At 29.7% G+C, this 10484-nt stretch overlaps 2 protein-coding genes across 2 annotated transcripts; one reads left to right on the top strand and one right to left on the bottom strand.

Moving 5' to 3' along the window:
- Positions 1-489: 489 nt before the first annotated feature.
- Positions 490-5174, bottom strand: LOC124533151 (probable ATP-dependent RNA helicase DDX55 homolog). Its single transcript, XM_047108315.1, has 6 exons — positions 4781-5174; positions 4352-4546; positions 2994-3472; positions 2151-2391; positions 1166-1513; positions 490-745 (listed from the first exon to the last, which is right to left on the bottom strand). The coding sequence occupies exons 1-6, from the start codon at positions 5075-5077 to the stop codon at positions 506-508; spliced, it is 1800 nt and encodes a 599-aa protein (XP_046964271.1). The 5' UTR covers positions 5078-5174; the 3' UTR covers positions 490-505.
- A 1113-nt stretch (positions 5175-6287) lies between these two features.
- On the top strand, positions 6288-9856 carry LOC124532893 (transmembrane protein 134). The gene is made up of 2 exons (XM_047108010.1): positions 6288-6548; positions 7793-9856. The coding sequence occupies exons 1-2, from the start codon at positions 6397-6399 to the stop codon at positions 8133-8135; spliced, it is 495 nt and encodes a 164-aa protein (XP_046963966.1). The 5' UTR covers positions 6288-6396; the 3' UTR covers positions 8136-9856.
- The last annotated feature ends 628 nt before the right edge of the window (positions 9857-10484 follow it).

The raw sequence follows: 10484 nt of genomic DNA, 5'->3' as shown, positions 1-10484 counted from the left end.
TGAAATACAAATATTTTTTATTTATTTTGTTATACTTTTTATTTTGCAACCTATTAATTCATGTCATAATAATCGCCTAAAACGCCTACGTGCTTCATAATTTAATTCCATTTAGTTTAGTAGTTTGGCCGTATAAGCTTTCGCATTTATAATATTTGTACAGATTGAATATCAAAATAAATCTACATACACCACGATCAGAGAGTTTAGTGCCTTTAGTAACGAGAATGTAATCTTGTATAATCTGTATTTATGAAGAGGTATTAAAATGCTGGTTTGTACTTATGTAAAGGGGTAAACATTAAAATAAATGACCCAATTAAAAAAAGACACTGGTAATAAAATTATATAAAATCATTTTATATTAATAAATTGTCTGGAGTCGGGACAGGTCGCTATTTAAACTTAGATGATCAAGTTAATTTTAGAGGTTGGAAACAGTAAATTAAATCAAATCCGACATTTAACGTCCAATAAAGAAAAAATAAATAAATTCATAATATATTTATTTATCTACATCGAAAGCTTGATCAAACTGTTCTTTAGTGATTTTCCTCTTTTTAAGCTTTTTGATTAAAGCCACATCGGCCGCTAGTTCGTTCAATTCTTCTTGCGTCACTGCCTTCCTCTTCTTAACATTTTTACCTTCCTCTTTGTGTTTCTTTTTCAACTCTTTCCGTTTCATTCTTTTCTCTTTATTCTCGAGTTTATTTTGTTTTGCTAATTCCCATGGCTGTGTTTTCACCTGGAATTAAATTATTGTAAACCATTAATTGGCTCATAATTATTGTTATTGTTTATTTTTATGACTATAAACATTTTTAAACTACGTTAAAAAGAGTTATTTATTTACGTACAGATTAATCCTGTTTTTAAAATTGTTAACCATATAGGAATATACGTTAAAAGATAATTTCCTATACAATTAAACACAAAAACAAAACGTAAATAGCACTAATTAGGAATTTTATGACCAGCTTTAATCTGGCATGATAAGTAGGTATAAACACACAAGCATTACATACGTAAGCTAAGATATAAAGAGCGGTGATAAACGCTCCAAAATAATACGTACAAAACACAAGAGAATACCTAATATTATACCTTTTTAATTTAAATTATATCAATTACATACATTTTTAATTTAAAACAAAACATTGCTTACCATTTTCTTTTTCTTCTTCGACGGCCACGTGCCCGTATTTTTATATTCCTCTAACTTCTGCAATCGACTTGCTTCTTTCTGTTTATCTTTGTACGGTATGCTATTGTAATCTATCTTTTCTTTTGGCCCAACGAATTGTTTCTTATGCTCTTCCTTTATTTCCGGCATTATTGGCAGTTTCAATAGACCATAGCTGGTGGCTATGTGGCCTAGGGGTAGTTCTTTTAATCGTAGGAGGAGGTTACATTCGTGTTTGGAATAAGCTCGTATGTGGGAAACGAAGGCGCGTTGACCTTTGTCTAGAACCGCTCTGTCACGTTTCTGTTGTTCATGGAGTATGGACAGGACCTACAATTATTTAATAATCTCAACAACAACAACAACAGCCTGTAAATTCCCACTGCTGGGCTAAAGGCCTCCTCTCCCTTTGAGGAGAAGGTTTGGAACATATTCCACCACGCTGTTCCAATGCGGGTTGGTGGAATACACATGTGGCAGAATTTCTATGAAATTTGTCACATGCAGGTTTCCTCACGATGTTTTCCTTCACCGCTGAGCACGAGATGAATTATAAAGACAAATTAAGCACATGAATCAGCGGTGCTTGCCTGGGTTTGAACCCGCAATCATCGGTTAAGATGCACGCGTTCTAACCACTAGGCCATCTCGACTCTCAATAATCTCAGAACTCGTCAAAATATATCGTAACTAAGACCTTCGCTTTTGGCCTAAACTTCATATTTTTTAAAACAAAAACATAATATACAAAGTTCGTTCCGGATAATCGAAATGCGCTGACCTTACAGATTGCAGTTACATTATGATTTCGTTTTGAAATGCTTAGTTTTGGTAATGCTTTTACTTTTATGAAAAACTTACGTAAAAATACTTTCGTATAGCCAAAGACCGATCTTTGAAGTTATTTTTCACGTAACTATGTTATAAAGAAACTCAAAAATGAAATCCAGTAAAAAAACATAGCTACTTTATCTCTCAGTTTCTGAGTGATCTTGATCTCGTCAGTGGAGGTCCTCCAGTCCACGAGCTCCACGCGCTGGTTGGCGCGGATGAAGGGCACGTAGGCGTCCTCAGTCGGCAGCAGCGGCAGCAGCGAGCACCCGCTCGCCCCCCCGCGCGCCGTGCGCCCCGCGCGGTGCACGAGCGCCGCCGGGCTGCTGGGCGGCTCCCACTGCAACACCCACTGCACCTCGGGGATGTCGAGCCCTCTGAAGCATTCCCCGTCACTTATTTAAATATTGAACTATTCGGACAATTTTAAATTTTCCGATCTTTGGAAACACAAATGCGCTTTCCGGATAATTACTTCGATCGAATATTAAACACATCGTGGGTTAATGTTACTTCGTAAAAATTCTCATAGTATTTATATTTGCGACATCATTAGATAGATAAATATCCGAACGAGTTTTCCCATCAATATTCATTAAAGAATAATAATCATCCCATAAATTTAATTATAATGATTATGACACTTACTTAACGATCGAACTATTTATCCAATTTTATATTGTCCGTTGTTAATCTTTGGAAACACAATCGCGCTTTCCGGATAATTACTTCGATCGGATATTAAACACATCGTGGGTTTACGTTACTTCGTAAAAAATGTCATAGTATTTATATTTGCGACATCATTAGATAGATTGATATCCAAACGAGTTTTCCCATCAATACTCATTAAGAAATAATAATCATTCCATAAATCTAACAAAAGTTATGTATTAATTTAATGTAACATGCGTTATACTTAACAACCAGAATTTTGTAATTAATGTCTTAAATGTGAAATTATGATATGCAGAATTACCTCGCCATAAGGTCCGTACACAGTAAGATTGTTTTCTCAGCAGCCCTAAATTTTTCCAGTATCTTATTTCGTTTTAATTTCATTTTCCCATGAATAAAGAATATCTTCAAATCTGGTAAGAGTGCTGGAAGTACATCAGCCCAGTAATCGACGCAGGCGCAAGTTGGTAGAAAGAAAAGTCCTTTCGAAATCTCTCGGTTTCTTATAAAATTAAGAAGGAATAAAAATTTATCTTCTGGCTCTACTATTACGTAATAATTTTCTAATGCAATGGGAGTACTGATCGTCGATTTTTCCTTTACGCTAATTAAAACGGGGTTTCTTAGGCCAGCTCTGACTAGATCTTGGAGTTCTTTTGTCTGTGTTGCCGAAAAAAGACCGGTACGACGTTGACGAGGCAAGTATTGCAAGATGGTCGTGAGAGTAGCGCTGAAGCCTAAATCCAGTAGGCGATCTGCTTCATCGAGGACGAGAAAATCCTAAAAATTAAAAAAATATGTTAGCTTCTCCATTAAAATCGAAAGTGCAAAGTGTTTAAAACTTGACAAAAATACAGCAACTTTTTTAGCTTTACTTAAAAAATATTTGTCAATCACATAATCAATTTTATGGTTCATTTATAAGTAAAGCACTTAACTTTTAACATGAAATAATTTTTTTCCTTTAAATAATAGACAAACATAGCTTTGTTTCATAATTTATAAAAAAACACTTGAAGCACAATTTAAGGCATTTCTTAACTGGATGTAAATAGAGAAGTGAAATTATATTCTAATGTCTTGCATGATTCAGTACATAGTATCAAAACAAAAGCCAAAAAACATCGAAAATACACCCTTTGTTCAATTTATATAAAGTACATACAAAGGGGTTCATTTTTAGGTTTTTTTTTATTAGTGCATTTGTCAATAAAACACACCTGGAATTGAGTTATATTATATATTGATAATTGTAAGTAACAACCATCATAAAACAAAAAAATTTGATACACCATATTGTACCATTTGCTTACTTTTCTGAATCAATATTATATGTTGACTATCAAGCAGTATAATGCATTTGAACATGTGGAAAGTTAAGAAAAATGTGACAAAATTAATTGTTAATTGATTTAGATTTTAATGCCATTTGGTATAGTTAATTGCCGATCTTGTTATATTTTTAGCATGTAACTAATTTAATATTCAATTAAAAAGCTCATTTTTAAGACTTGTACTATTATCCAAATAGTAATTTCATAACTGACAGAATAAAATCTTAAATATCATTAAATTTAAAACATAGAATACCTTCAGAAGAGGTGTAAAAAAAGATAAACATATATTTAAAATTATTTTTATTAGATAGAATGTATATACCAGGTCTTTGAGTCGTCCAGGTAAATTAAGATATTTTCTCTCAGCTAATAAATCTTGGAATCTTCCAGGAGTACAAACAACGATCTGGGCACCTTTCTTCATACTCTCTGCATCTACTTCTATGGGTCTGCCTCCGACAAGGAGAGATAGTGTGAAGTGCTCTAATTCAGGTTCTTTTTGAAACTCTTCAATCACCTAGATTAAAAAAAAATATATATATGAAATAATGACACTAAATATAACAAAATTTCACGCTTCTATTAACTGAATTTTGTTAGGTAAATTTAAAGTAATAGTGCTATAGAGATGATGAGTGATTCTAACTCAAAATAAAAGTAAGGGAAATTTTGATAGGTTGAGAAATGTAATAGCATCGTAAAAACTAAAAGCAAAAATTATATGGAAAGGGAACAATACGATAAATGATACCTTAAAGATTTGCGTAGCTAATTCTCTCGTAGGTGATATTACAACAGCGTAAACAAAATCTTTACGGAGAGGTGCTTCTTTTTCTCGTTTTATTAACATCTCCAGCATAGGAACAACGAATGCTAGCGTTTTACCTGAACCGGTAACAGCTTCTGCCACAACATCTTTGCATGACAAAATAAGAGGAATAACAGCCGCTTGTATAGGTGTCATTGTCTTAAATCCCTGCTTATCAATGCAATTTAGCACAGGCGGCGATAAAGCAGGTGTAATTTTACACCATTCCTTAATAACCATTTTGTTATTTCAAGATTTACCATTTAAAAAATAATAACACTAATTTCAACTTTGAGTCCACATGAGTTTGACATTCAATAATTTAAGACATGTGATTGTTGACATTTTACTTCAACTTCATTTTGACACCACCTCATACGTTCGGAAATTATATTACATGATTGTTTTGGTGGTAAAAAAAAAGCAAATACGCTGCGGCTACATCTACTTTTAATAATTTGGCTCAATTATAAACATCATAAGCAGATGTGATATCACCTCGCACATATATCAATTTTGAGGAAAATTAAGATTAATTTATTAAAATGGTCTATTAAAAATATTTTCACTATTATTTCGCTTCATTCATTCGTCATTTATTTTACACTCTCGTGCCTACGAAATTTAGTAACGAAATACCTCGTTCTATTTTTTTTATTACGTTACTGTATATTAAATAGTCTTGCAGTAATACCATAACCATCAACCTAATTTAAAATAAAGGATGATGTTTGCAATGCCATTTAAGAGGAACATCTAAGTCTAATATACAGCGATTGATTGATGTGCGTGAAGTCATACACTGATCTTGCTCGTAAATGCTAGTGCAAACATGTGCTGTTTTTTCGTACAAGTTTCAGTACACCACATCTTTATAAGACAAACAAATGTAGTACTATTTAATTAATCTCAAAAACATTGTGTCGGTGTGGTACCACTGTATATGGAATATATTATGTCAGTTTTTATTATTGTTATAATATAAAATAACTTTTTTAAATTATTGAGTTTGCTTAAATAAAAGTATAAAGGTGAAATATTATGATCTTTCTATTAAGGATATGAGCTAAGAAATTTTAACTAAAGAGATTTGCTGACATTCTTTAGTTAAAGACATCTAATTTTATTTCTTCCACGCTGCCGTCTGTTTGAACTAATACAAGTCCTGCGTCATAAGATAAACTTAGTATAATATTAAATGGTGAGAATATTTGTTTCATTTCAACTTTTGATACATATTGTTTTTTTAAACATTAGCGTGAGTGTTGATCAAACATAATTACGACAAAATAGAATTAGCTTCGCTTATAAATATATAGTGCAAAATTAATATGATGAATATAATTACATGTGTGTTGTATTTATATTTGAATATTTTTTTTATATAAGCTAAATACCAAACCATTAAATAAAAATAAAAATTTTCGAACATAAATAATCAATAATCAATATGGCGCATGTTGATATGATAAATTGACAGCTGTGTTTTGTCTTTGTACTTAATGTACAACATTGTTATGTTTTTTATATCTCCAGCTCGTTAAAAGATAAATTTTAAAATGACAAGACCATTCGGCAACAGTGATAAACGTTTCTCAATCGACGATGCCTTCGAAGAGGAGACTGATGAAGCGATAAAAGTATACGGTGCTACGGGTGATAGGTCTCCTTTACAGAATAAATTTAAGAATGGAGGCGATTTTCTGTCTAGGTGAGTATGTAGTCATTCATAATATAATTTTCTAAGTGGTTTAAATATTAAATATAATTTGTGTAACACGTAAAACACGCCTGAAATAAACATGATGTTCGTGACCTTTGTGAGTCATATTCTTAGTGGGGCAAAGGCTTTTGAACTATAGCGAGCCGTTATTAGCGCCCCATAGACCTGGTTCGCTTAATAATTATACTAATTGCGCTAAATAATCACTAATTTGAAACAGTACATTGGCTTGTACAATGATACTACAATACTTATCTTATATCTGATAATCTTTAGTAGATACATAATGTAAGAGTAAACAAAATAAATATAAAAGTATTTCTTTTTAACCTTGATAAGTAAATACAATGTGACGCATATGAGGAAGCCTTTTAACATATAGAGAATGTTTGTTTTATAAATAGAATAATAAGGTGGAAGATATGCATGCTACATCATCAATTATTTTATTTATATTTACACAAGTATCTGTGAGTCAAATATTATCATTAGAGTTGATCAAGTAAATTATCTTATTACACTTATATAATAATACTAGTAAAATAGTAATATAAAAAAAATATATTTGAATTATAATCATAAAAAAGGAATAATTACCATACCTTAGGTAACTCAGCTATGTTATTTTTTTTTAATGTAATAAATAAACCAAATCTATAAAAAACATTTTGTTTTATGTATAATTATATTTAAAAAAAAAAACAAATACAATAATTATCATACTGAAACAAAATCTATTTATTCAAGATTAAATATTATAATATCAAATTTTTATATTATACTATTAAATAAAAAATATGTTGATGTCAGTATTTTCTTACTATTTGTCATCCAGGGCATGTTTATTTCTGGGGCAGGTTTTAGATTAAATATTTAAATCATTGTTATTAAAAACAATAAGATATTAAGTATAGAAAGAAAATGCATAGGAACTGATGATCTATATGATTCTTAACAGTAAAACATCCATTCCCAATATTACCCAGTAGATCTTAAATTATATTTGAGAGGTGAGGAGTCCTTAAATATCAGTAGGTTGTGAGCTAAAATTTTTCCACCCAAAAAAACTTATTGAAACATAATATTAATCATACATTTTATGTTTTCATTAATGAGTGGATAATAAACAGTTTATCTAATGTAACTGTATTTAAATCTGCTTGTTTGAATTCAACTATTTTGTGTACCATACTGAAGATCATATAATTATGCCATTGTTATTTTTGTTTCAGTAAAACTTATAAATGCACTGAGGATACAACATCAAGGGACTCAGATTCACTTATTCACGAATATGTAGAAGCCACACAATCCCTTTACTGCTGGAATCATCCAAAAGTGAGAGAAAACTGGAAAACCGTCTGTGCAGCTGTCATACTCCTGCTCGTTGGAGTTGGACTCCTTGGCATGGGCGCGTTTGCTGTTGCCGAACCCGAGAATGGCCTACAGGGTGCAGTCTTCTTTGTAGCTGGTTTGATATGCTTTGTGCCTGGAGCATATCATGTTGTCTACATATGGCTTGCTGCTCGAGGACAAAGAGGTTACGACTTTTATCACTTACCTCTGTTTACTTGATTCATTTTATGTGCATAAGGATCCTTTGTCTTAAGTTAAAAATTAAACTTAGGAAAATTGAATTGATAAATTAATGGAATTATTTGCTCTCTAAATTCTTAGCTGCCTGAAACTTGTAATATAAAAGTTATTCCTACTTCCACACTTACATCATATGAAAGGCATAACAAAAAAAATGATCTTAATAAATGCTAGGTAACTCTAACTAACTATAACTATAAATCAAATAAATATTGAATATATGTTGAATATAAAAACTCTAAATACAGGATACAAATAGTATCAAAATTACATAAAAAGGCAATATAATCTCTTTACATAGTAGTAAACATATATGAATTATGTTTTAAAGTAGGAAATTTCATCAATAAATGCCATTCGGGAAAATGTTGATATTCAATAAAAATAATAATAAATATATGTACTATATATAAATTATGTTTCAAAACTATCAAGTGCCTAGTTGTATTAGTAGATAAAAGAAAATAAAAAATAAATATTACTAATATTCAAAGGTGGCAAGTTTTGTGGAATTTATTTTTCTTTTGGAATCTTGCAAAAACTTGTAACTTAATTAATATGAAAACATTTCTTATTTTAAGATATAACTTAATTTGAAAAGTTAGTCTGAGAGAAATTTATCTATACACCATTTTTCAGATAATGGTAGAAAACCTGTTAATATGCGTGGGACGATTTATTCATAAATATTATTTTCTGCCATAATGCTTTTTAACACTTTTGCAATAAAAACTTAGAAGAAGGGTTAAAACTTAATTAACTCATTGTAAATTTGAAAGTGTAGCTAGTATTTAAATAATATTGTTTTAGACAACTGGCATAATAACTTATGATCCATTTGATTTGATCCAGGCACATTTTTAATCTGTGCAAATCGTCCAATATTTTACAATAGTTTTTTTTTTATTTATTTAAAGTTTTACGAGATGTCCGTTAGAAATACATAAAAATAGTTTATTGATCTCTTCTATTATTATTTTAATTCTAAGTAAGTTTAAGGTATATTTGCCGACACTTCAAATAATTATTTTTTTTTATTTTTACACACAGTAAATTGATGCCCATAACTTCAATGAACTAAAATTTAAAATTGTGGCATTTATCAGAGTAATTACTTCATAGACAAGCCAAGTGTTATTTATAATTTATTATCTTATTGATTATGAACTCATCTTTAAATTACGATAAATATTATTTTTAAATAATTGTAATGTTAAATGAAATTAAAATTATAATTAAAGTTAATTTACAAAATATCTTTATTAACATCCTAATTATCGATTGTATGATAAAATGTGAAAAAACCTTAAAAAAAATGTTTTTAAATTATGTTTTTAAAGAATCTGATAATGTTATACCATATACATTAAAAATTGTATGTACATATGAATTAAATTATTTTAAACATAAATTATAATCAGACAAAATAAAGGATTACCCTTTAATACAGATAATTAGAACATGTGCAATTTCATTCTGCCAAGAAATATACTTTGTATAGATGTGTATGAATTTCATGGCCCACTAATTATCGACAAAAGAGCCATAACTACTTTGATCAGGGCATTGACAATATAAGGATAGATTACACTTCATACATTACCTATGTCTATAGGTAGATATAATCAACAGATTATATAAAAATTATTACCTATGTAGAACATTTTTACTGCATCTTATAATGTATTGATTTTTTAAAACAAAAGAAATATACGAGAGATACATTCAAATAAGAAAATTGAAATCAGAGTAACTAAAGTATTTACTATGATTTGTATTTATGTACAAACACTTTAACTATACAACAACAAGGTACAAGAGGTTTTATGTTAACTTACAATAGGAAATAATAATGTTTTATGAACATAATATTAATGTCTTACCCTTTGCTGATGAAAGGTAATAAATTTATTAATAAAATTGTCCTCTTGACATTTGAAATTGGAACTTATTTTTTAACTTTGAATTAAATTTGTTGATTGAACAAAAGATTTATTCATACACTTATGTATAAATTTTATCATAATTTTATGTTAACATTTTACAATATCCATTATCAGCACTATTTTTTTCTATTTGTTTATAAATGCATTAATTAAATATTTTAATTCATATTATATGCTGCATAATGGTTTGTAAAAAATCTTTAACACATATTAGTAAGATTTATACAAAAGACAAACACAGACTTACCACAAAAATCTGTTGAATGAGTGAAAAAATAAATATCAAAGTCATTTGATTGGAAATGTAATCCAAACAGTCAAATAATATTCTTTATGATGTGGTAGATCTTAAATCTGCTCTCCATTAACTGTCAACAATCTG

This window comes from Vanessa cardui, chromosome 10 (genome assembly GCF_905220365.1).
Source record: "Vanessa cardui chromosome 10, ilVanCard2.1, whole genome shotgun sequence".
Lineage (NCBI taxonomy): Eukaryota > Metazoa > Arthropoda > Insecta > Lepidoptera > Nymphalidae > Vanessa > Vanessa cardui.
The sequence above is the reverse complement of the archived record's forward strand: the minus strand, read 5'-3'. Positions and strand labels throughout refer to the sequence as shown.

What these genes read in the sequence shown, in the direction of transcription:
- LOC124533151 (XM_047108315.1), bottom strand. Translation starts at nt 5,077, where the DNA reads ATGGTTATTAAGGAATGGTGTAAAATTACACCTGCTTTATCGCCGCCT. An exon ending in CTGGACGACTCAAAGACCTG is followed by an intron (nt 3,473 to 4,351) that starts GTATATACATTC and finishes TTTAATTTTTAG; the next exon opens with GATTTTCTCGTCCTCGATGA. An exon ending in CTCAGAAACTGAGAGATAAA is followed by an intron (nt 1,514 to 2,150) that starts GTAGCTATGTTT and finishes AAATAATTGTAG; the next exon opens with GTCCTGTCCATACTCCATGA.
- LOC124532893 (XM_047108010.1), top strand. Translation starts at nt 6,397, where the DNA reads ATGACAAGACCATTCGGCAACAGTGATAAACGTTTCTCAATCGACGAT. An exon ending in GGAGGCGATTTTCTGTCTAG is followed by an intron (nt 6,549 to 7,792) that starts GTGAGTATGTAG and finishes TTTTTGTTTCAG; the next exon opens with TAAAACTTATAAATGCACTG.